Raw genomic sequence first — 27864 nt, 5'->3', positions numbered from 1 at the left:
TAAGGCATTATAAGGCTTTATTAAAAAAGCAGAGAATAGCAACCACTGTGGTGAGACATAAGGCAAAATATTCAGCGTTCCCTGGAGATACTACCGTCTTTCTATAGTCCACATACTGGAGAATACATCCAACAACGACGACAAGAACACAAAGACAACAAAGACAACAACAACAATGACAAAGACAACAACGACAACAATGCAGTAAAATCCAATCAGAAACTATCCTGATCAAAAGAATAACATAAAAACACATTACTAAAGCAGATGATGTTCACGTAGTGGTCAAAACAGAACAGGTTTGTATCTATAAAAGGCCCAGTTGAGGAAGAACGCTTCTCATAAAGAATCTCCAATCAGAAACCCATTATGGGTCAATTAATAACTCACAGAGAGAGAGAAGTCACCAGAACACTTATTAAGAATATGTACGTGTTCCGCTCATAGAAAAACAATCCATAGAACAGGTCTCCCCATTATGATGGCATAATGGGTGGACTGGCAGCCAATGTGAGAGTACACAGGAGTCAAATGACCAGGGTTAAAGGTTCCAAGAGCGTTCTAGTCATTCTAGTTCTACCTCTCTGATCCCTCCCAACATGCTCCATGATACTACTAAACATAGAACTGGAACGGCTGCCTGTCTGCCCGTTATGACGTCATTGACATGAATGTGGAGGCCTGTTCTACTCCTTCTAAATTCTTCTGATTACAGAGATATACATCTTCATGATAACAAAACGCATAGTCTGTCTTCAATACAGTATGATTTTGGGTTTAAAGTCTTTTGGCCCCCCAAGGTGATTTCTGGAACCATATTCATAAAGAATCTCAGAGTAAGAGTGCTGATTTAGGATCAGTTTGGCCTTTTAGATTATAATGAATAAGAGAGGGCACCTGATCCTAGACCAGCAGCCCTATTCTGAGACCTGCTTTATGTATACAGTCCCTGGTGCTTCATAACTCCCAGCAAAGTGCTTAGTCACCATCCAACTCCAAGTCATTATGACTGTTGTCTGATTGACAGCTGTCTGATGGAATAACAAGATAATACTGAAAAGTAATCAACTGTTAACAATGAGCAGTAAAACACACCACTTCACTGGTCTGGTAGAGATCCGGAGTCTGTTGACATGACTTTTTTTTAAATCCACAATAAACGTTAATATTGGGAAGAATATTGAGAAAAAAAAACAGAAAAAAAACAGTACACAATTAGTTTATCCTTCAGTCTCCAAGATACAGGAAGAGGAATGTTGAACACCAAAGAGGGTGTAGAACCATTCTCCTTAGCAACCAGGGGGGGAAAAGATTACAACTTCTACTCACAAAATAGATGGTCCCAGACATGTTTGTGCTACCATGCCAACTACATTGCTGTCATGGACGAACCAAACGTGACAAGGAGTTGATGATAGCACAAAGAAGACTGGCACTCAGGCTACAAAGCGGAGTGCAGTGACACAACAACACCGTGGCTTAAAACAGTCCCCCTCTGTTAGAGCTGCAACGTTGTCCATCACAGAGCCATCTGCAATCAGCAACCTCACAACAGCACCGTGGCTTAAAACAGTCCCCCTCTGTTAGAGCTGCAACGTTGTCCATCACAGAGCCATCTGCAATCAGCAACTTCACAACAACACCGTGGCTTAAAACAGTCCCCCTCTGTTAGAGCTGCAACGTTGTCCATCACAGAGCCATCTGCAATCAGCAACTTCACAACAACACCGTGGCTTAAAACAGTCCCCCTCTGTTAGAGCTGCAACGTTGTCCATCACAGAGCCATCTGCAATCAGCAACTTCACAACAACACCGTGGCTTAAAACAGTCCCCCTCTGTTAGAGCTGCAACGTTGTCCATCACAGAGCCATCTGCAATCAGCAACCTCACAACAACACCGCGCTCGTCTCTTCTCCCCACCAGGCCTCTCTGGGAGGGACTAGGGGTTAGAGGTCAAGGGTTAGAGGGCGTAGGGATCCGGTGACGGAGAGATTCAGTGTCGTCCCACGAGGTGCCCCAGAGGCCCTAGGAACCCCAAAACGATCCGACTCCACCCCATGACACCAAGTAGGACATGAGAGCTTGAGAAAGCCGTTCTATGGTCAGAAGGCACCGTATCATGACAATAGGGTCTCATTCTGAATCCATACAGAGGGAGGTTAATGGCTCTGTCTCTCCTGTCCTCTCCTCTGTCTATCCATTCATCAATATTTTTAGTCCCTCTTCTCCACTTCTCTCCTCTGTCCACCGCTCCCTCCGTGTCTTTAATCCATCTCTCATCTTCTACCCTCTTTCCGTGTCTCTGGACTGGTGGGGTCAGTACCAGGTCAGGGCTGAACACCACGGAGTGTCTGGGTATATGACACAATGGACAGACCTGAACCTGAGAGAGGGGGAGAGGGGGAGGGGTAGAGAGAGAGGGGGGGAGAGAGTATGGGGGAGACAAAGAAGTGAGAGAAGGCAAGTGAATGTGACACTGCATGGAAACTGCCTGCTGAGACTTTTAATACAACAACTTGAAAACACATGCATACAGAGAGTTTTACACGCAAACACACACACAGTCACTTAGACAAAGTAGGGAAGCGACCCACTGTGGCTCTCAAAAGACACACATGCAGACGCAAACACAAACCCTATATTACCTGGTAGGGTCTTCGTCCAATGAGAGAGCTCCTCTTACGTTGATTATGTTTCTCTTACTATCAAACGTTCCATAACTCAGAGTCACCTGAAACGGCAATAAACAAACAAACACACACACACACCTGTCAGACTGTATTCAATAAATGAGAACATTCAATTCAGTAGGCTATATCATGTTCCATTGGCCAGTATTTAGCGCTGCGTTCCATTGGCCAGTATTTAGCGATGCGTTGCATTGGCTAGTATTTAGCGCTGCGTTCCATTGGCCAGTATTTAGCGCTGCGTTCCATTGGCCAGTATTTAGCGCTGCGTTCCATTGGCTAGAATTTAGCGCTGCGTTCCATTGGCCAGTATTTAGCGCTGCGTTCCATTGGCCAGTATTTAGCGCTGCGTTCCATTGGCTAGAATTTAGCGCTGCGTTCCATTGGCCAGTATTTAGCGCTGCGTTCCATTGGTTAGTATTTAGCGCTGCGTTCCATTGGCTAGTATTTAGCGCTGCGTTCCATTGGCTAGTATTTAGCGCTGCGTTCCATTGGTTAGTATTTAGCGCTGCGTTCCATTGGCCAGTATTTAGCGCTGCGTTCATTGGTTAGTATTTAGCGCTGCATTCCATTGGCTAGTATTTAGCGCTGCGTTTATTGGTTAGTATTTAGCGCTGCGTTCCATTGGCCAGTATTTAGCGCTGCGTTCATTGGTTAGTATTTAGCGCTGCGTTCCATTGGTTAGTATTTAGCGCTGCGTTCCATTGGTTAGTATTTAGCGCTGCGTTCCATTGGTTAGTATTTAGCGCTGCGTTCCATTGGTTAGTATTTAGCGCTGCGTTCCATTGGTTAGTATTTAGCGCTGCGTTCATTGGTTAGTATTTAGCGCTGCGTTCCATTGGTTAGTGTTTAGCGCTGCGTTCCATTGGTTAGTATTTAGCGCTGCGTTCCATTGGCCAGTATTTAGCGCTGCGTTCATTGGCTAGTATTTAGCGCTGCGTTCCATTGGCCAGTATTTAGCGCTGCGTTCATTGGCTAGTATTTAGCGCTGCATTCCATTGGCTAGTATTTAGAGCTGCGTTCCATTGGCCAGTAGTTAGCGCTGCGTTCATTGGCTAGTATTTAGCGCTGCGTTCCATTGGCTAGTATTTATCGCTGCGTTCCATTGGCCAGTATTTAGCGCTGCGTTCATTGGCTAGTATTTAGCACTGCGTTCCATTGGCCAGTATTTAGCGCTGCGTTCATTGGTTAGTATTTAGCGCTGCGTTCCATTGGCTAGTATTTAGCGCTGCGTTCCATTGGCCAGTATTTAGCGCTGCGTTCATTGGTTAGTATTTAGCGCTGCGTTCCATTGGTTAGTATTTAGCGCTGCGTTCCATTGGTTAGTATTTAGCGCTGCGTTCATTGGTTAGTATTTAGCGCTGCATTCCATTGGCTAGTATTTAGCGCTGCGTTCCATTGGTTAGTATTTAGCGCTGCGTTCCATTGGTTAGTGTTTAGCGCTGCGTTCCATTGGCTAGTATTTAGCGCTGCGTTCCATTGGTTAGTATTTAGCGCTGCGTTCCATTGGCCAGTATTTAGCGCTGCGTTCCATTGGCCAGTATTTAGCGCTGCGTTCCATTGGCCAGTATTTAGCGCTGCGTTCCATTGGCTAGTATTTAGCGCTGCGTTCCATTGGCCAGTATTTAGCGCTGCGTTGCATTGGCTAGTATTTAGCGCTGCGTTCCATTGGCTAGTATTTAGCGCTGCGTTCCATTGGTTAGTATTTAGCGCTGCGTTCCATTGGCCAGTATTTAGCGCTGCGTTCCATTGGCTAGTATTTAGCGCTGCGTTCCATTGGCCAGTATTTAGCGCTGCGTTCCATTGGCCAGTATTTAGCGCTGCGTTCCATTGGCTAGTATTTAGCGCTGTGTTCCATTGGCCAGTATTTAGCGCTGCGTTCATTGGTTAGTATTTAGCGCTGCGTTCCATTGGCCAGTATTTAGCGCTGCGTTCCATTGGCTAGTATTTAGCGCTGCGTTGCATTGGTTAGTATTTAGCGCTGCGTTCATTGGTTAGTATTTAGCGCTGCGTTCCATTGGTTAGTATTTAGCGCTGCGTTCATTGGTTAGTATTTAGCGCTGTGTTCCATGGAAGCTTAACAGGGTCCATACTCCTTAGTAGTATTACTGTGTGTGTGTGTACCTGGTGGTGTATCTGTGTCGGTGACACCAGCTGAAGGTTTTCCAGGTGAGAGTGGAACAGTGGGGAGCGGATAAGACCCACCCCAAGCAACGCCTCAATGATGTAACCAACCGTACAGTCGTCAGGGAGACGAATACGATCAGCTGTTGTCATGAAATTACCTCCACTGGGGACCGAGAGAGAGAGAGTGGAAAGAGGAGAGAGAGAGACAGAGAGAGAGAGAGAGACACAGCAATAGAGATAGAGAGGAGAGAGACAGAGAGTGAGGGAGAGCGTGAGAGAGAGAGAGAGAGAGAGAGAGAGAGAGAGAGAGATAGAGAAAGGGAGGGAGTGAGAGTTAGAGAGAAAGACAGCGAGAGAGAGAGGAGAAAGAGAGAGTGAATATGTCATGTGTGGAAACTGCCTACTGACTTCCAAAATAAACACACATAAACACACGTATGTACACAACCTCACAGAAAAGCAGGAGAATAACCCACTGTGAGTCTCAAAATATACACACAGTCTCACCTGGCCCAGGGGCTCATCTTGAGGGCGAGACCTCGACTAACACAGAACCCTGCCCCTCCTGTGGCAAACCAGAAACGCACTGGACGCTGAAAGCACACAACATGCATACAAAATACACACAATATTACTAACATGTAATAAACACAATGCAGGGCATTATATAGGCAGATACATACAATTATAAATGGAAACTCACACATATATTCATATTCAATATTATTATTATTGTTTTATATATCTATATACAATATATAACTACCCAACTAGCACATAACGTTCTGAGAACCACCCAGCTAGCACATAACGTTCTGAGAACCACCCAGCTAGCACATAACATTCTGAGAACCACCCAGCTAGCACATAACGTTCTGAGAACCACCCAGCTAGCACATAACGTTCTGAGAACCACCCAGCTAGCACATAACGTTCTGAGAACCACCCAGCTAGCACATAACGTTCTAAGAACCATTTGTTCCCTTTCAGTCAGTCAACTTCTGTACAACATACTACGGGGAGTCGTACTCTCGCGACTTCGGTTGAAGGATCTACAATCACATCTGACAAGGCCAATGAAATCTGCGCCTCGCTGGAAGCCCCGCCTTCCACAGGTGATAAGCATGAGGCTCGGATTTATTCCTTCAATTATTCCGCTCTTCACCTCAGTGTGAACAGGAACAATTCACGATACTAAAACAAACAATTGTAAGACGAGACGGTCTTAGTTGCACCAACAACACTGTCGCTTTGTGGTAGACCGTGCTCATCCCCTGGACGTTGTATGGTTCTCATAGTTTCATAATCACAAACAATTTGTTTCTCTTAAGGTTTCTTGCCGTTGCTATAACAATGAGTAAGATGACAGACAAATGAGAGCTAGATGGTGAAGGCTAAGCCCGGTTGAGGTTCGCAACCATGCCCAAACGAATAAAGAGATACTCACGTTTGTTGACTTGTATGTCTCGGATCGGTGCATGCTCTGGCATTCCATTACTCAAATCAGTTCATGTGCAGGACTGGCACTGTTTCCCTACTTGTCTACACGCAGGTTCTCTTGACACTCGTGTAGCATTCTATAGGGGCCTTGGTGTTTCAGATATTCACTTCCTCTTCCGGGTGACCATACCTCCGCCGAGTCTGAGTAGTATGACGCCGACATAGATTGGGTCTTTGGCCGGAGCAAATGCCTTGTCTGCCTGGACGTGGTGTGTACAGTGGCTGCCGCCGCTCAACCTGGTTCCTGGGCGCTCTGTCACCGGTTACGGAAGGCTACTCAAAGAGAGAGGGTAGACCCCCCCCCCCCCCCTGCTGCCTGTTTATGTCTCAGTCAAGCACCGCTTGCCTCTCTTACATGTGGATGAAGGGTCCGGTCTCTCCTCTTTGGTCCGGTCCTACATAGAGACTTTCAAGACCAGGCCAGCTGACAAGCTCTGCATAGCATGCTAGCTATTCCTCCCCATGGTGGAGTTGCTCTGCATAGCATGCTAGCTATACCTCCCCATGGTGGAGTTGCTCTGCATAGCGTGCTAGCTATTCCTGCCACGGTGGAGTTGCTCTGCATAGCGTGCTAGCTATTCCTCCCCATGGTGGAGTTGCTCTGCATAGCGTGCTAGCTATTCCTCCCCATGGTGGAGTTGCTCTGCATAGCGTGTTAGCTATTCCTCCCCATGGTGGAGTTGCTCTGCATAGCGTGCTAGCTATTCCTCCCCATGGTGGAGTTGCTCTGCATAGCGTGCTAGCTATTCCTCCCCATGGTGGAGTTGCTCTGCATAGCGTGCTAGCTATTCCTCCCCATGGTGGAGTTGCTCTGCATAGCATGCTAGCTATTCCTCCCCATGGTGGAGTTGCTCTGCATAGCATGCTAGCTATTCCTGCCACGGTGGAGTTGCTTGGGGTAGCTCTCTTGTTTAGTATACGTAGCGTTAAGTTGCTTGGTTATTCTAAACGGACCGTGCTGCGGTCAAAGATGCTAGCCAGCCTAGCTTAGACTAAAGAGCCTCCTGGCTAATGTCGGCTAGCATGCATAACTTCCGGTGAATGAAGTTTACTAGTGTTTCCCATTGTTATGGCAACCCCATTATTATTTTCAATTCCTAGAGTTGGAGGGAGTGAAGAAAGCGCGGCTTGCGTGCTCCTCCGATGAGGAAGCAGCCCCCGAGAAGCTGGCTTGGGTAACCTGGAGAAAGGGGCCTTATACCCTGACGACATATATTCCTAAAAATTAATAGCCGACATTAGCCAGGAGGAATTTAGAAATATTATGTTCTTCAATTAGTGCACCCACACTGCTCGCACGCGTCAAAGATCGTCTGCGTTGCCAAGGACTAAAATAGAAGTCATTCCTATTTCTGACGCAGATCGCGCTGCAAGTCCTGCCTCTCCCATCTCCTCATTGGTTTATAGAAGCAGGTACCCACGTGCCATCTCATTGGTTATACCCATGTGGGTGATTGAAAGACTAACTGTTTTGCCGGTTGTCGTGGTAATACTATGAAAGTGTAGAAGCCAATCACAATATAAGTTCAAAGATGAAAAAGCCTGGAAGGAGGAGAGATGACTAGAAATGATTCGGTTGTGAGTTTTGTGTGTGGATTAATTGTCGGAGTAGAGGACCTTGTGCATTTCAGGTAAAATAACAACTCAATGTTTATATCCCAGGACAAATTAGCTAGCAACAGCAAGCTAGCTAAATAGGACAAATTAGCTAGCAAGTGCAAGCTAACTAGCTAAATTGCCATACATGTTTAATGCTTTTCGACCTGTCCCCAAATTAATGTCATTGGTTCAGGGTTTGTTTTGATATTTTAACCTGCGTGTCGTGATCGCGTTTGGTGTAGGGGGACAAAATAAATGTATGCACGATAGCGCACATAGCTAGCACATCCGGTTTGGGTTCTGTCTTAGCGTTTGGGTTCCGTGTTAGCAGGGGTCTGAGCAACCAGTGCACCGCTCCACAAAAACATTACCGTGACGACAGTGTCCCCACGTTTTGTTACGGCAGCCATTACCCTCTGTGCCCATAAGGGAGCCAGGATTCATGCAGACTATACAGTCTCACGGAAGCACAACGTGTGTTGGACTCTTGTCCATGTTTAATGCCCCTCTGGTACCTCTCGTTCAATGGTGTTCACGGGGTTTATCAATCTCCCCAGGGTGGGAGTAAAACGTTGGGTGATTCACTCTGTCCACAAGGGGGCACTCCTCCCCATAGATGGCTCAGTGCTGATTCCTGCCTGTAGCTCACTCACCATGCGTTAAGATCTACATCGGCCCTGCATCAACACAACTTTCTCTATCTCGTTAAGTGCATTCAGGTGTATTGGGCCGTGCCCACTAATGCTGTTTGTTTAATAGACTAAAAGTAACAGCTTTGTATGAGTTAAAAAACATTGCATGCTATCTCCATCTTGGTGGCCCAGTGGAATAATTCCATGGACTCAGAACAGAAGATCATAGGTTCAAAACTCACACAATAATAAAGAAATGGGTTTGCATGATTAATGCCTAAGAAAATTCATTTCCATGTGTCCTATCTATACTTGGAGTTCCAAACAGTTAACCTAAGCTAGTGGTGTTATTGAAACATTCAGTGAAAAGTTAAAGTTATTTAAAAAAAAATCCAAATACTCTTTTAAGCATTAAGAACATTTAGGGAATGTTCTCAGAACGTTATTTAATTACCTTCAAATACCCTATAATTTATGTTCTCAGAACATTAATAAAACCTCCCAGGAATACTTTCAGGGAACCATAGTAACCATAGCAAAACGTTCTCAGAACATCCCTGCAGCCTCAAAACGTCCGTTCCCAGAACAGGCTAAATGTTAACTTCTGTTCTCAAAATGTTTAAAAAAACAGTTCAGTTTAACCAGTCAGGAAACGTATGGCTTCATTCCCAGAACTAATGGGAAACCAAAAATGTACGTTCCCACAACTTCCAAGGAACCAAAATGTGCTTGCTGGGTTATTATATAGTCACAAAACAAAATAATGGTTAAAATGAGAAGAGAAACATGTTTTAGGTTAGTGAACACATTACCTCCTGGTCCCTTACCGTGTGGGAGTCGCCAAACCTCTCGGTGGCTTCTAGCGGTCGGTCGAGGCTAGGCCGGCCAATGTAGACGTCGTGGGCATGGCTGTAGTGAGACAGGAGCTTCACAAGGGGACGTATGTTCACGTAGTTATCATCATCCACGTGGCAGAACCACCTACAAGGGTTAACAACAATCAGTATCATCATCCACGTGGCAGAACCACCTACAAGGGTTAACCACAATCAGTATCATCATCCACATGGCAGAACCACCTACAAGGGTTAACCACAATCAACCTGACTTTGATTCCTAAACCATTAACGCAAACTGCTAATTTGTCATTTCGGTTTGTGTGTGTGTGTGTGTGTGTCTTACTTCTTGTCAGAGCTGATGAAGGTGTCGTATTCGACGGCCATTTTACAGGACAGAGCCTGGCGACTGTGGGCCGCTGAACAGTTAGTATTGATCATGTGACTCCCTGTAGGAATAACATCAATCAGTCAGTCAGTCAGACAGTCAGTAAATGAGCCCTGGGGTCAAATGATGCATAGCACACATTTCAGCACAACACAGTACAGTATGTGACTTTTAACAAAGATGATTGGATGCTATTGTGTTACTATGGTGGCAAAACAGTTTTGAATGAGTCAGCAATATTAGCTTCCTGTTATAATCTGGCACCTCCAGAATAACAATATTAGCTTCCTGTTATAATCTGGCACCTCTAGAATAACAATATTAGTTTCCTGTTATAATCTGGCACCTCCAGAATAACAATATTAGTTTCCTGTTATAATCTGGCACCTCCAGAATAACAATATTAGCTTCCTGTTATAATCTGGCACCTCTAGAATAACAATATTAGCTTCCTGTTATAATCTGGCACCTTTAGAATAACAATATTAGCTTCCTGTTATAATCTGGCACCTTTAGAATATGTGTATGTATGTGTTTTTATTTTTGAATCTCACCCATCCTCTTCCTCAGCCTGTCATCCTCTCCGTCGGTGAATATGTACGTCTGAAAACACACACACACACACAAAGAGAAGGTCAGTGTGTGTGTCTATCATAATGTAGTGTGAATCGTGAGACAACGCTACTCTGTAGAACAGTAGTCAGACAGGATGCGTCCCATATAGTACACTATTCCCTATAGGGGAAGGACGGCTCATAGTAATGGCTGGAACGGAGGCAAACGGAATGTCATCAAACACATGGACACCATTGAAACCATGTGTTTGGTGTCTTTGTTACCATTCCACCGATTCCGCCCCAGCCATTACCATGAGCTAATCCCCAATCAAGGTGCCACCAACCTCGCTTTTTCCCCTCACCAATCTACACACAATACCCCATAATGACAAAGCAAAAACTGTTTTTTTGAAATTGGAGCAAATTTACACAATATTAAAAACTGAAATATCACATTTACGTAAGTATTCAGACCCTTTACTCAGTACTTTGTTGAAGCACCTTTGGCAGCGATTACAGCCTAGAGTCTTCTTGGGTATGACACTACAAGCTTGGCACACCTGTATTTGGGGAGTTTTTCCATTCTTCTCTGCAGATCCTCTCAAGCTCTGTCAGGTTGGATGGAGAGCGTCACTGCACAGCTATTTTCAGGTCTCTCCAGAGATGTTAGATTGGGTTCAAGTCCGGGCTCTGGCTGGGCCACTCAAGGACATTCAGACACTTGTCCCAAAGCCACTCCTGCGTTGTCTTGGCTGTGTGCTTAGGGTAGTTGTCCTGTTGGAAGGTGAACCTTCGCCCAGTCTGAGATCCTGAGTGCTTTGGAGCAGGTTTTCATCAATGATCTCTTTGTACTTTGCTCCGTTCATCTTTCCCTCAATCCTGACTAGTCTCCCAGTCCCTGCCACTGAAAAACACCCCCACAACATGATGCTGCCACCACCATGCTTAACCGTAGGGTGCCAGGTTTCCTCCAGATGTGACACTTAGCATTCAGGCCAAAGAGTTCAATCTTGGTTTCATCAGATCAGAGAATCTTGTTTCTCATGGTCTGAGAGTCCTTTAGGTGCCTTTTGGCAAATTCCAAGTGGGCTGTCATGTGCCTTTTACTTAGGAGAGGCTTCCGTCTGGCCACTCAACCATAAAGGCCTGATTGGTGGAGTGCTGCAGAGATGGTTGTCCTTCTGGAAGGTTCTTCCATCTCCACAGAGGAACTCTGGTGCTCTGTCAGAGTGACCATCGGGTTCTTGGTTACCTCCCTGACCAAGGCCCTTCTTCCCCGATTGCTCAGTTTGGACGGCCAGCTCTAGGATGAGTAATGCTGGTTCCAATCTTCTTCCATTTAAGAATGATGGAGGCCACTGTGTTCTTGGGGACCTTCAATGCTGCAGAAATGTTTTGGTACCCTTCCCCAGATCTGTACCTCGACACAATCCTGTCTCGGAGCTCTACAGACAATTCCTTCGACCTCATGGCTTTTGGGACCTTATATAGACAGGTGTGTGCCTTTCCAAATCATGTCCAATCAATTGAATTTACCACAGGTGGACTCCAATCAAGTTGTAGAAACATCTTAAGGATGATCAATGGAAACAGTGGGCTTCCCTGTGGCTCAGTTGGTAGAGCATGGTGTTTGCAACGCCAGCATGGTGTGTGCCATGCCAGGGTTGTGGGTTTGATTCCCACGGGGGACCAGTACAAAAACAAAACAAAAAAGTATGAAATGTATGCATTCACTACTGTAAGTCGCTCTGGATAAGAGCGTCTGCTAAATGACTAAAATGTAAATGTGGAACAGGATGCACCTGAGCTCAATTTCAAGTCTCATAGCAAAGGGTCTAAATACTTATGTAAAAATGTATAAAATCCTGTTTTCACTTTGTCATTATGGGGTATTATGTGTTGGTTGACAACAAAAATAATATTTAATCCATTTTAGAATAGGGCTGTAACATAATAACGTGGAAAAAGGTCAAGGGGTCTGCATGCACTGTAGTGCACTACATAGGAGTGAAGTCAGGGGGTCTGCATGCACTGTAGTGCACTACATAGGAGTGAAGTCAGGGGGTCTGCATGCACTGTAGTGCACTACATAGGAGTGAAGTCAGGGGGTCTGCATGCACTGTAGTGCACTACATAGGAGTGAAGTCAGGGGGTCTGCATGCACTGTAGTGCACTACATAGGAGTGAAGTCAGGGGGTCTGCATGCACTGTAGTGCACTACATAGGAGTGAAGTCAGGGGGTCTGCATGCACTGTAGTGCACTACATAGGAGTGGCATTTGGGCCCCAGCCCCAGTCATCCTGTTTGATCAGGCTGTTGTTGGTAAAGTAAAGTGAAAACATTGTTTCAGCCGACTGGTCTAAAACAGAACAACATTCCGTTCCACAGGGTTGTTTTCCACTACAGGTGAAACTGCACCTGTATCCTTCCTCTGACATCATGTTACACACACACACACACACACACACACACACACACACACACACACACACACACACACACACACACACAGGGTAGGGCTAGTTTATCCACCACAGTCACAGTATTGAATGGAGACAGACAGACAGACAGACAGACAGACAGACAGACAGACAGACAGACAGACAGACAGACAGACAGACAGACAGACAGACAGACAGACAGACAGACAGACAGACAGACAGACAGACAGACAGACAGAGGGTAGGGGTAGTTTATCCACCACAGTCACAGTATTGAGTGGAGACAGACAATAGTGCTGATATTGAATCTGAGCCAAGACTAAGGTAAACCACTCAGCACCATAACAGCTGCTGACCAGTCCAGTGGGGTGTGTGTGTGTGTGTGTGTGTGTGTGTGTGTGTCTGCTAGTGTGACATTCAATGATAGACCATACACATACAGTACCAGTCAACAGTTTGGACACACCTACTCATTCAAGGGTTTTTCTTTATTTTTGAACTATTTTCTACATTGTAGAATAATAGTGAAGATATCAAAACTATGAAACCCAAAAAAGCGTTAAACAAGTCGAAATGTATTTTATACGTTAGATTGTTGAAAGTAACCCCCCGACATTCACACACTCCGAGGTATTAGCATACAGCTGCTGTAGTTAACTAGAGAGGGACATCTCCCTGGGAGAAAGTCTTTGTTCCAACTCTCTCTGACACATTCCTCACATTATTCCCACTGCCGTGTGTGTGTGTGTGTGTGTGTGTGTCTCCCACTTCAGTTCCCACTGCATAATGAGTTGGCATGACTCTGGGATAACAACAATGTCCCGACCAGTTAAAAGCCCTACAACGTTATTATATGGTACAAATTAATTCATTCAATTAATGGTTACTATTTTTCAATTAAATAACCACATTTTAGTAGTAGACAACGTGTGTGTGCGTGGGTGTGTGCGTGCGTGGTATGTCTGTGTGTGTGTGTGTGTGCGTGGGTGTGTGCGTGTGTGCGTGGTATTTCTGTGTGTGTGTGTGTGTGGGTGTGTGCGAGTGTGGTATGTCTGTGTGTGTGTGTGTGCGTGGGTGTGTGCGTGCGTGCGTGGTATTTCTGTGTGTGTGTGGGTGTGTGTGAGTGTGGTATGTCTGTGTGTGTGTCTGTGTCTGTCTGTCAGAACTCAGGAAGCCAGCATCAGCCAGGCGTACCCCGGATTCCCCCAGGCAGGAAAGACCCACCCTGAGACCCCCCAAATAAACACAGACACTTCCCTGCCCCCTGCCTAGCGCAGCACATGGGCAAAACAGTCTCATCTCTCCCTTTTCCATGGTGGTGTGTGGTTCTCTTAACACACACACACACACGGACACACACATGGACGGACACACGGACACACACACGGACACACACACGGATGGACACACGGACGGACACACGGACGGACACACGGACGGACACACGGGTGGACACACAGACGGACACACAGACGGACACACACACAGACACACACACACACAGTCACACACACGACACAGGGTCAGTGTTTTGATGTGTGTGTCAACACCTCTCTCCAGCTTCCTGCTCCCATACTGATATTAGATTACATTACATTCTCACGTGTGTGTGTGTGTGTGCGCGCCTGCGCGTGTGTGTCTGTATGTGTGTTTGTCCGGGTCTCTTCAGACTTAAACTGTGTTAGCCTGCTGAGCTAAATACTAGGCATTATCTTTGGGAGATAACACAAGTCTCTATCTCTCCTATAACCACTGACTCTGTCTCTCCTATAACCACTGTCTCTGTCTCTCCTATAACCACTGTCTCTCCTATAACCACTGTCTCTCCTATAACCACTGACTCTCCTATAACCACTGACTGACTCTCCTATAACCACTGTCTCTCCTATAACCACTGACTCTCCTATAACCACTGACTGACTCTCCTATAACCACTGTCTCTCCTATAACCACTGACTGACTCGCCTATAACCTCTGTCTCTCCTATAACCACTGTCTCTCCTATAACCACTGTCTCTCCTATAACCACTGTCTCTCCTATAACCACTGACTGACTCTCCTATAACCACTGACTGACTCTCCTATAACCACTGACTGACTCTCCTATAACCACTGTCTCTCCTATAACCACTGTCTCTCCTATAACCACTGACTGACTCTCCTATAACCACTGACTGACTCTCCTATAACCTCTGTCTCTCCTATAACCACTGTCTCTCCTATAACCACTGTCTCTCCTATAACCACTGACTCTCCTATAACCACTGTCTCTCCTATAACCACTGACTGACTCTCCTATAACCACTGACTGACTCTCCTATAACCTCTGTCTCTCCTATAACCACTGACTCTCCTATAACCACTGTCTCTCCTATAACCACTGACTCTCCTATAACCACTGTCTCTCCTATAACCACTGACTCTCCTATAACCACTGACTCTCCTATAACCACTGTCTCTCCTATAACCACTGACTCTCCTATAACCACTGACTCTCCTATAACCACTGACTCTCCTATAACCACTGACTCTCCTATAACCACTGTCTCTCCTATAACCACTGACTCTCCTATAACCACTGACTCTCCTATAACCACTGACTCTCCTATAACCACTGACTCTCCTATAACCACTGTCTCTCCTATAACCACTGACTCTCCTATAACCACTGACTCTCCTATAACCACTGTCTCTCCTATAACCACTGACTCTCCTATAACCACTGTCTCTCCTATAACCACTGTCTCTCCTATAACCACTGTCTCTCCTATAACCACTGTCTCTGTCTCTCCTATAACCACCGTCTCTCCTATAACCCCCGACTCTCCTATAACCACTGTCTCTCCTATAACCACTGACTCTCCTATAACCACTGACTCTCCTATAACCACTGACTCTCCTATAACCACTGACTGACTCTCCTATAACCTCTGTCTCTCCTATAACCACTGACTCTCCTATAACCACTGTCTCTCCTATAACCACTGTCTCTCCTATAACCACTGACTCTCCTATAACCACTGTCTCTCCTATAACCACTGTCTCTCCTATAACCACTGACTCTCCTATAACCACTGACTCTGTCTCTCCTATAACCACTGACACTGTCTCTCCTACAACCACTGACTCTCCGATAACCACTGTCTCTCCTATAACCACTGTCTCTCCTATAACCACTGACTCTCCTATAACCACTGACTCTCCTATAACCACTGACACTGTCTCTCCTATAACCACTGACTCTCCGATAACCACTGTCTCTCCTATAACCACTGTCTCTCCTATAACCACTGACTCTCCTATAACCACTGACTCTGTCTCTCCTATAACCACTGACACTGTCTCTCCTATAACCACTGACTCTGTCTCTCCTATAACCACTGACTCTGTCTCTCCTATAACCACTGACTCTGTCTCTCCTATAACCACTGACACTGACTCTCCTATAACCACTGTCTCTCCTATAACCACTGTCTCTCCTATAACCACTGTCTCTCCTATAACCACTGTCTCTCCTATAACCAATGTCTCTGTCTCTCCTATAACCACTGTCTCTCCTATAACCACTGTCTCTCCTATAACCACTGTCTCTCCTATAACCACCGACTCTCCTATAACCACTGTCTCTCCTATAACCACTGACTCTGTCTCTCCTATAACCACTGACTCTCCTATAACCACTGTCTCTCCTATAACCACTGACTCTCCTATAACCAAAGACTCTGTCTCTCCTATAACCACTGTCTCTCCTTTAACCCCTGACTCTCCTATAACCACTGACTCTCCTATAACCACTGTCTCTCCTATAACCACTGTCTCTCCTATAACCACCGACTCTGACTCTCCTATAACCACTGACTCTCCTATAACCCCTGACTCTCCTATAACCACTGTCTCTGTCTCTCCTATAACCACTGACTCTCCTATAACCACTGACTCTCCTATAACCACTGACTCTCCTATAACCACTGACTCTCCTATAACCACTGACTCTCCTATAACCACTGTCTCTCCTATAACCACTGTCTCTCCTATAACCACTGACTCTCCTATAACCACCGACTCTCCTATAACCACTGTCTCTCCTATAACCACTGACTCTGTCTCTCCTATAACCACCGACTCTCTTATAACCACTGACTCTCCTATAACCACTGACTCTGTCTCTCCTATAACCACCGACTCTGTCTCTCCTATAACCACTGACTCTCCTATAACCACTGACTCTGTCTCTCCTATAACCACTGACTCTGTCTCTCCTATAACCACTGACTCTCCTATAACCACTGACTCTCCTATAACCACTGACTCTGTCTCTCCTATAACCACTGACTCTGTCTCTCCTATAACCACCGACTCTCCTATAACCACCGACTCTCCTATAACCACTGTCTCTCCTATAACCACTGGCTCTCCTATAACCTCTGTCTCTCCTATAACCACTGACTGACTCTCCTATAACCACTGACTGACTCTCCTATAACCACTGACTGACTCTCCTATAACCACTGTCTCTGTCTCTCCTATAACCACTGTCTCTCCTATAACCACTGACTGACTCTCCTATAACCACTGACTGACTCTCCTATAACCACTGACTCTGTCTCTCCTATAACCACTGTCTCTCCTATAACCACTGACTCTCCTATAACCACTGTCTCTCCTATAACCACTGTCTCTCCTATAACCACTGTCTCTCCTATAACCACTGTCTCTGTCTCTCCTATAACCACTGACTGACTCTCCTATAACCACTGACTGACTCTCCTATAACCACTGACTCTGTCTCTCCTATAACCACTGTCTCTCCTATAACCACTGTCTCTCCTATAACCACTGACTCGCCTATAACCACTGTCTCTCCTATAACCACTGACTCTCCTATAACCACTGTCTCTCCTATAACCACTGTCTCTCCTATAACCACTGTCTCTCCTATAACCACTGTCTCTGTCTCTCCTATAACCACTGACTCTCCTATAACCACTGACTCTGTCTCTCCTATAACCACTGACTCTCCTATAACCACTGTCTCTCCTATAACCACTGTCTCTCCTATAACCACTGACTCTCCTATAACCACTGTCTCTCCTATAACCACTGTCTCTCCTATAACCACTGTCTCTCCTATAACCACTGACTCTCCTATAACCACTGTCTCTCCTATAACCACTGTCTCTCCTATAACCACCGACTCTCCTATAACCACCGACTCTCCTATAACCACTGACTCTCCTATAACCACTGTCTCTGTCTCTCCTATAACCACTGACTCTCCTATAACCACTGACTCTCCTATAACCACTGACTCTGTCTCTCCTATAACCACTGACTCTCCTATAACCACTGTCTCTCCTATAACCACTGTCTCTCCTATAACCACTGACTCTCCTATAACCACTGTCTCTCCTATAACCACTGACTCTCCTATAACCACTGTCTCTCCTATAACCACTGACTCTCCTATAACCACTGACTCTCCTATAACCACTGACTCTCCTATAACCACTGTCTCTCCTATAACCACTGACTCTCCTATAACCACGGACTCTCCTATAACCACTGTCTCTCCTATAACCACTGTCTCTCCTATAACCACGGACTCTCCTATAACCACTGACTCTCCTATAACCACTGTCTCTCCTATAACCACTGTCTCTCCTATAACCACGGACTCTCCTATAACCACTGACTCTCCTATAACCACTGTCTCTCCTATAACCACTGACTTGACAGTTCTTTCTCCTCAATCAGCAACCATGTATTTGTGTGTGCGTGTCCCTGTGTGTATGTCCGTGTGTGTGTCCGTGTGTCCCTTTGTGTGTGTGTGTATCCCTATGTGTGTGTGTGTGTATCCCTGTGTGTATGTCGGTGTGTTTGTCAGCAGTCCAGTCTTTCTCTCCAGCTGTGTGTTCTCGTCAGCCCTGTGAGCTCTTAAACCCTCCAGAGGAAAACCAGCTCGTATGTGTGTGTGTGTCTCTGTGTGTGTGTGTCTCTGTGCGTGTGTGTGCGTGTCTCTGTGCGTGTGCGTCTCTGTGTGTGTGTGTCTCTGTGCGTGTGTGTGCGTGTCTCTGTGCGTGTGCGTCTCTGTGCGTGTGCGTCTCTATGCGTGTGTGTGTCTCTCTGTGTGTGTGTCTCTGTGTGTGTGTGTCATTGTTAAGACCCCACAGAGGAAACTACACATTGTCTCATACAGGGGAGAGTGAGAGAAAATGGTGAGAAGAGAGAAGGGGGAGGAAGGTTAGGAGGCAAGCCAGGATTTGAGTTTTACAACACAGGAAACTACATTAATTGAACAATAACGAGACAGAGAGAGAGACAGAGAGACAGAGAGAGAGAAAAGGAGAAACGTTTTAGAACAATCAACCACTATAACAACCAAGTAGCTAAAGTCTCCTGGTGACGTCACAACTACCTCTGAGGCAACATATTATCAAGGTTACCTCCGCCAGGGTGTGTGTCTGTGTGTTTACTCTCCTAAACATCACACCCATACCTCTTCACTTCCCACGAGAAAGAGAGAGAGAGTTCCCAGGGTGTGTGTGTGTTTAGGTATTCCCTTACTCAGCAGTCTAACATTAGCCTATAGGGGTGGGGCGGGACACACACCTTTGACACACACCTGAGAGCAGACATAGGAATGTCTACACACACACACACACACACACACACACACACACACACACACACACACACACACACACACACACACACACACACACACACACACACACACACACACACACACACACACACACACACACACACGGGTAAACACAGTGCTTTCCTCTCTCTGTTCAGCCAGGTCACTTATGACCCACTGCGAATTTAGACGTCCATCCAGGTAAGCAGGACGTCAGCAGATGACTGCAAAACCGGACACTAGGGGGCGATGGTGAGCTCTATTAGCATCAAGTAGGCTTGGGTTTTGATAAGGCGTTGTGGAAATGGATGGCGGATAGTGATGGGGGAAAAAACAGATACAGTTACATATGGCAATATTATTTTTGGAGGATATTATATCGATACTTTACATTTTTTGTTAGGTAGCGTTGGTTAGCACTAGTCGGCTGCACCTGCGCCAAAATTCGGTATTTTTCATCCTATATCTTGTTCTTCATCTTATTATTCCATTGTGAGCCAACATGTTTCCAGCAGTTTTATTTCCATGACTGATCAAAACTTGTTTTCTCATGTCTCTCTCGTCTCTCTGCAGCAGACATATAGTGAGCAATATGTTTGGAACATCAAATCGCAATAAAATTGTAGTATCGAATCACAACAAATACAGATGTAGGATCTTAGTTTGATCACTCTTTAGTTGCTGAGAATATTCCTGCAACACAGGAAATGCTAACTTGTGGTATAGTCGAGCTACAAAAAGGCTTCTAAAGTTTGTAATTTCCACTTTAAAATGTCAGACTTGATTTGCAATAACGAAAAATGCATCAACCCCTACCAAAAAATGTCCATTAATTATAATCCACATAATAATTCACATTTCCTGTTGCAGCAGGATTATTTTCCTGCTGTAGCAAACTGGCTCAAATGAAGATCCTACATCGAATCGTGAGAATCGCAATACATATCGCAATAATATTATATCGTAAGGTCCCCGGAAATTCCCAGCTCTAATGGCAGATAGGTATAGGCTGTGAGCTCCGTCTCCGAGGGTCTCGTGTTCCATCCATTTATTTACACCCTAATCCCAAACCTTAACCATTCAGAATGAATGCATCAACTAAACCTTTGACATCAGACGTTTATGAACAAACGTGTGATCCTGCAGTGAGACCGTGAGAGCTTGTCGCTCTGTTTACATATCAACACAGACTAGTGTCTGGTGTGTGTGTGTTTTTAATGGTTTTTAGTCTGACTCCCAAATGGCATATGGCCTATAGGGCTCTGGTGAAAAGTAGTGCACTATATAGGGAATAGGGCTCTGGTGTAAAGTAGTACACTAGCTAGGGTATAGGTCTCTGGTCTAAAGTAGTGTACTATGTAGGGAACAGGGTACCATTTGGGATGTACATTTACACTCAGACAATTACAATTAGCCACACTCATAGATTAGCCTTACAATTAGCCACACTCATAGATTAGCCTTACAATTAGCCACACTCATAGATTAGCCTTACAATTAGCCACACTCATAGATTAGCCTTACACTTAGCCACACTAACAGATTAGTTTTACAGTTAGCCACACTCATAGATTAGCCTTACAGTTAGCCACACTCATAGATTAGCCTTACAGTTAGCCACACTCATAGATTAGCCTTACAGTTAGCCACACTCATAGATTAGCCTTACAGTTAGCCACACTCATAGATTAGCCTTACAGTTAGCCACACTCATAGATTAGCCTTACACTTAGCCACACCCATAGATTAGCCTTACAGTTAGCCACACCCATAGATTAGCCTTACAGTTAGCCACACTCATAGATTAGCCTTACAGTTAGCCACACCCATAGATTAGCCTTACAATTAGCCACACCCATAGATTAGCCTTACAGTTAGCCACACCCATAGATTAGCCTTACAGTTAGCCACACTCATAGATTAGCCTTACAGTTAGCCACACTCATAGATTAGCCTTACAGTTAGCCCCACTCATAGATTAGCCTTAAAATTAGCCCCACTCATAGATTAGTCTCTCCTTACAGGCTACAGGTAGTGACTCTCTCTACAGGCTAGAGGTCGACCGATTAATCAGAATGGCCGATTAATTAGGGCCGATTTCAAGCTTTCATAACAATCGGTATTTTTGGCCACCGATTTGCCAATTTTTTTATTTATTATTATTATTATATTTTTTATAAATATTTTTTAACTAGGCAAGTCAGTTAAGAACACATTCTTATTTTCAATGACGGCTTAGGAACGGTGGGTTAACTGCCTTGTTCAGGGGCAGAACGACAGATTTTTACCTTCAATCTTGCAACCTTACGGTTAACTAGTCCAACGTTCTAACCACCTGCTTTACATTGCACTCCACGAGGAGCCTGCCTGTTACGCGAATGCAGAAAGAAACCAAGGTAAGTTGCTAGCTAGCATTAAACTTATCTTATAAAAAACAATAAATCAATCAATCATAATCAGTAGTTAACTACACATGGTTGATGATATTACTAGTTTATCTAGCCTGTCCTGCGTTGCATATAATCGATGCGGTGTGCATTCGCGAAAAAGGGCGGTCGTTGCTCCAACTTGTACCTAACCATAAACATCAATGTCTTTCTTAAAATCAATACACAAGTATATATTTGTAAACCTGCATATTTAGTTAATATTGCCTGCTAACATGAATTTCTTTTAACTAGGGAAAATGTGTCACCTCTTGCAACAGAGTCAGGGTATATGCAGCAGTTTGGGCCACCTGGCTCGTTGCGAACTGTGAAGACTATTTCTTCCTAACAAAGACAGCCAACTTCGCCAAACGAGGGATGATTTAACAAAAGCGTATTTGCGAAAAAAAGCACAATCGTTGCACGAATGTACCTAACCATAAACATCAATGCCTTTCTTAAAATCAGTACACAGAAGTACATATTTTTAAACCTGCATATTTAGCTAAAAGAAATCCAGGTTAGCAGGCAATATAAACCAGATGAAATTGTCACTTCTCTTGCGTTCCTTGCACGCAGAGTCAGGGTATATGCAACAGTTTGGGCCGCCTGGCTCGTTGCAAACTAATTTGCCAGAATTTTACGTAATTATGACATAACATTGAAGGATGTGTAATGTAACAGGAATATTTAGACTTATGGATGCCACCCGTTAGATGAAATACGGAACGGTTCCGTATTTCACTGAAAGAATAAACGTGATAGTTTCCGGATTTGACCATATTAATGACGTAAGGCTCGTGTTTCTGTGTGTTATTATGTTATAATTAAGTCTATGATTTGATAGAGCAGTCTGACTGAGCGATGGTAGGCACCAGCAGGCTCGTAAGCATTCATTCAAAACAGCACTTTCGTACGTTTTGCCAGCAGCCCTTCGCAATGCTTTGCGCTGTTTATGACTTCAAGCCTGTCAACTCATAAAATTAGGCTGGTGTAACCGATGTGAAATGGCAAGATAGTTAGCGGGTGCGCGCTAATAGCGTTTCAAACGTCACTTGCTCTGAGACTTGGAGTAGTTGTTTCCCTTGCACTACATGGGTAATGCTGCTTCGAGGGTGGCTGTTGTCGATGCGTTGCTGGTTTGAGCCCAGGTAGGAGCGAGGAGAGGTATACTGTTACACTGGCAATACTAAAGTGCCTATAAGAACATCCAATAGTCAAAGGTATATGAAATACAAATCGTATAGAGAGAAATAGTCCTATAATTCCTATAATAACTACAACCTAAAACTTCTTACCTGGGAATATTGAAGACTCATGTTAAAAGGAACCACCAGCTTTCATATGTTCTCATGTTCTGAGCAAGGCACTTAAACGTTAGCTTTCTTACATGGCACATATTGCACTTTTACTTTCTTCTCCAACACTTTGTTTTTGCATTATTTAAACCAAATTGAACATGTTTCATTATTATTTGAGGCTAAATAGATTTTATTGATGTATTATATTAAGTTAAAATAAGTGTTCATTCAGTATTGTTGTAATTGTCATTATTACAAAAAAAATCAATAAAATCGGCCGATTAATCGGTATCGGCTTTTTCGGGCCCCCAATAATCGGTATTGTTATCGGCGTTGAAAAATCATAATCGGTCGACCTCTACTACAGGCAGCTACTCTCTCTACAGGTTACTGGCAGCTACTCTCTCTACAGGCTACAGGCAGGTACTCTCTACAGGCTACAGGTAGCTACTCTCTCTACAGGTTACTGGCAGCTACTCTCTCTACAGGCTACAGGCAGGTACTCTCTCTACAGGCTACAGGTAGCTACTCTTTCTACAGGTAGCTACTCTCTCTACAGGCTACAGGCAGCTACTCTCTCTACAGGCAACTACTCTCTCTACAGGCTACAGGCAGCTACTCTGGCTACAGGCTACAGGTAGCTACTCTTTCTACAGGTAGCTACTCTCTCTACAGGTAGTTTCTCTTTACAGGCTACAGGTAGCTACTCTCTCCAACAATGAGTGGAGAAGTACACTGAGTATATTAAACATTAAGAACACCTGCTCTTTCCATGACATAGACTGACCAGGTGAATCCAGGTGAAAGCTATGATCCCTTATTGATGTCACTTGTTAAATCCACTTCAATCAGTGTAGATGAAGGGGAGGAGACAGGTTAAAGAAGGATTTTTAAGCCTTGAGACAATTGAGACATGGATTGTGTATGTGTGTCATTCAGAGGGTGAATGGGCAAGACAAAATCAAAGTGCCTTTGAACAGGGTGTGGTAGTAGGTGCCAGGTGCACCGGTTTGTGTCAAGAACTGCAACGCTGCTGGGTTTTTCACGCTCAACAGTTTACCGTGTGTATCAAGAATGATCCACCACCCAAAGGACATCCAGCCAACTTGACACAACTGTGGGAAGCATTGGAGTCAACATGGACCAGCATCCCTGTGGAACACTTTTGACACCTTGTGGAGTCCATGCCCCGACGAACTGAGGGCAAAAAGGGGTGGTGCAACTCAATATTAGGAAGGTGTGCTTAATGTTTTGTACACTGTGTGTATAGTATTCTCTATAAGGACATAGTTCTACCAGTCTGTTGTAGATCAGCTCTATGATGACATTATATAGTATCCTCTATAAGGACATAGTTCTACCAGTCTGTTGTAGATCAGCTCTATGATGACATTATATAGTATCCTCTATAAGGACATAGTTCTACCAGTCTGCTGTAGATCAGCTCTATGATGACATTATATAGTATCCTCTATAAGGACATAGTTCTACCAGTCTGCTGTAGATCAGCTCTATGATGGCATTATATAGTATCCACTATAAAGATATAGTTCTACCAGTCTGTTGTAGATCAGCTCTATGATGACATTATATAGTATCCACTATAAAGACATAGTTCTACCAGTCTGTTGTAGATCAGCTGGATGATGACATTATATAGTATCTCTATAAGGGCATAGTTCTACCAGTCTGCTGTAGATCAGCTCTATGATGACATTATATAGTATCCACTATAAAGATATAGTTCTACCAGTCTGTTGTAGATCAGCTCGATGATGACATTATATAGTATCCTCTATAAGGACATAGTTATACCAGTCTGCTGTAGATCAGCTCTATGATGACATTATATAGTATCCACTATAAAGACATAGTTCTACCAGTCTGTTGTAGATCAGCTCTATGATGACATTATATAGTATCCACTATAAGGACATAGTTCTACCAGTCTGTTGTAGATCAGCTCGATGATGACATTATATAGTATCCTCTATAAGGACATAGTTCTACCAGTCTGTTGTAGATCAGCTCTATGATGACATTATATAGTATCCTCTATAAGGACATAGTTCTACCAGTCTGTTGTAGATCAGCTCTATGATGACATTATATAGTATTCTCTATAAAGACATAGTTCTACCAGTCTGTTGTAGATCAGCTCGATGATGACATTATATAGTATCCTCTATAAGGACATAGTTCTACCAGTCTGTTGTAGATCAGCTCTATGATGACATTATATAGTATCCACTATAAGGACATAGTTCTACCAGTCTGTTGTAGATCAGCTCTATGATGACATTATATAGTATCCTCTATAAGGACATAGTTCTACCAGTCTGTTGTAGATCAGCTCTATGATGACATTATATAGTATCCTCTATAAGGACATAGTTCTACCAGTCTGTTGTAGATCAGCTCTATGATGACATTATATAGTATTCTCTATAAAGACATAGTTCTACCAGTCTGTTGTAGATCAGCTCGATGATGACATTATATAGTATCCTCTATAAGGACATAGTTCTACCAGTCTGTTGTAGATCAACTCTAAGATTACATTATATAGTATCCTCTGTATGTCCTTTTTTTTAAAACATGATAATGACTATTCTTTCTGATTCCCTTTGTTTTCTGACACAAGCAAGGAGAGAAGAAAAGGGGAGAGAGAAAGAGAGCTCTTCTCCGTTTTCATTCCTTCTCCTTCGTCCTCTGATCTGCCTTCCGAGAGTAATCTTCATCGGCTCCGGCTCCAGTTTAACTTTACAGGTTTACGTCTGACTGTCTCGCGCTGTGGTCAAAGCGCGGAGGCAATGAAAGTGAGCCGGCGTAACTAATCGTGGTGAAGGGGTATTTCAGGGAGAGGAGGGTTTGGGGTTTCTTGGGGTTACCCCTGGGAACATACACCGTCAAGCCTTCTGTTGAATGCAGATGCATTGGTAGCCTCACTAAAACTGTAGCATACACTATGTTGTTCTAACTACATTTTGGTTAGAGTCATTCAGAGCAACTTAAAGTTCTCACCCTAATGTAGCTATGGGTAGACTAGGACAAACACATATCACAGTCATACTGTAGTAAGTTAAACTTTCCTCAATACAGTAGCTATGGGTAGACTAGGACAAACACATATCACAGTCATACTGTAGTAAGTTAAACTTTCCTCAATACAGTAGCTATGGGTAGACTAGGACAAACACATATCACAGTCATACTGTAGTAAGTTCATCTTTCCTCAATACAGTAGCTATGGGTAGACTAGGACAAACACATATCACAGTCATACTGTAGTAAGTTAAACTTTCCTCAATACACAGTAGCTATGGGTAGACTAGGACAAACACATATCACAGTCATACTGTAGTAAGTTAAACTTTCCTCAATACACAGTAGCTATGGGTAGACTAGGACAACACATATCACAGTCATACTGTAGTAAGTTAAACTTTCCTCAATACACAGTAGCTATGGGTAGACTAGGACAAACACATATCACAGTAAGTCAAACTTTCCTGAATAAAGCTGTTATCAGTAAAGTAGTAAGAAAAGTGTTGTTGTAAAAAAAAGTGTTGCTGCTACTTACAGTTTATCCTAATTATCCCCGTAGCCTGGCAACCATGACATGTTCCGTTGCCTAGCAACCATGACATGTTCCGTTGCCTAGCAACCATGACATGTTCCGTTGCCTTGGGCAGCCTTTAGATTCATTGGTAATCTAATGCCACTAACTTGGGTGTTTATTTCTGTGGAATTATTCAAACTAGTTTTCGTCCGTTTTCCTCTAAGAATATAATAGTATTTGTCCTATCACCTGTTGCATGTTTAGATGCATTGGTAATCTAATTTCACAAACTACTACAATAGCAATGTGTCCAATAGGCTAGCGTAGCAGTTCAGAGCGTTTTAATCGAAATGTTGCTGGTTCAAACCGCAGAGTCGACTAGGTGAAAGATGTGTTATTTTGTCCCTGAGCAAAAGGCGCTTCATTCCTGTAAGTGTAAAGTTTTCCCATTACCTGCAGCATGTTTCTAGAGATCCATGTGTCCAGCAGTAGATCCAGCCTGGTGTGGTGGTATTTCTTGGTGGTTTTCACCGCTATGAACACATCCGCCGGACTGAGCTCCTCCACCGGTGTAGGATCACTAGCCTTCACCGCTCTGTGCTCCACCGCCCGTTTCCCCCGGCTCAACTCACTGAAGTACGCCGAAAAACCCTTGACCTGGGCCGCCTGACATTTGTCCCCGACCCGATCCTCGGCTGGAGCTTGGTTAACGGGTTTGTCATTATTATTCATGCTGTTTAAACTTTGCAGGGAGCGAGTCCCGAACTCTCTCCCGGTGGAACCTTCCTCCACGAGAGTCCCCCGGTGTTTGATAACGGCGACGAGAAGAAACATCATCACGAGGCAGGTGAACAAGGCTCCTCCAGCCGTGGAGAGGGCGCGTTTCCTCCAGACACCTTTTGACATCTTGCTACAAGTTTACAAATCTAAAATAGATCGTTTATAATCCCATACAATGGTGAGCAGTGCAAGCATTGACAATAAAAGTGAACGTCTATTCCACTGCGACAAAACTCACAGAATAGGGAGACATCTGACTGTTCATCCTGGTTTGCTTCTCTCTCTCTCTCTCTCTCTCTCTCTCTCTGTCTCTGTCTCTGTCTCTGTCTCTGTCTCTGTCTCTGTCTCTCTGTCTCCCTCCAGATGACTGGACTGTTCCATTCTA

The 27864-nt window shown here is 44.3% G+C and overlaps 1 protein-coding gene across 2 annotated transcripts; it reads right to left on the bottom strand.

The window, feature by feature from the left end:
* Nucleotides 1-27864, bottom strand: LOC115147658 (beta-1,3-N-acetylglucosaminyltransferase lunatic fringe). Of its 2 annotated transcripts, none has more exons than XM_029689950.1 (8): nt 27153-27864; nt 10324-10372; nt 9728-9830; nt 9358-9526; nt 5322-5407; nt 4812-4977; nt 2646-2731; nt 1-2383 (listed from the first exon to the last, which is right to left on the bottom strand). In XM_029689950.1, the coding sequence occupies exons 1-8, from the start codon at nt 27603-27605 to the stop codon at nt 2317-2319; spliced, it is 1179 nt and encodes a 392-aa protein (XP_029545810.1). In that variant the 5' UTR covers nt 27606-27864; the 3' UTR covers nt 1-2316. The 2 variants fall into 2 exon arrangements, with proteins under 2 accessions (XP_029545810.1, XP_029545811.1); XM_029689951.1 differs by having other exon boundaries at nt 9373-9526.

The sequence above is a fragment of the Salmo trutta genome, chromosome 14 (genome assembly GCF_901001165.1).
Source record: "Salmo trutta chromosome 14, fSalTru1.1, whole genome shotgun sequence".
In the NCBI taxonomy this organism is placed as follows: domain Eukaryota; kingdom Metazoa; phylum Chordata; class Actinopteri; order Salmoniformes; family Salmonidae; genus Salmo; species Salmo trutta.
This window is presented reverse-complemented; position numbering and strand designations above follow the sequence as displayed.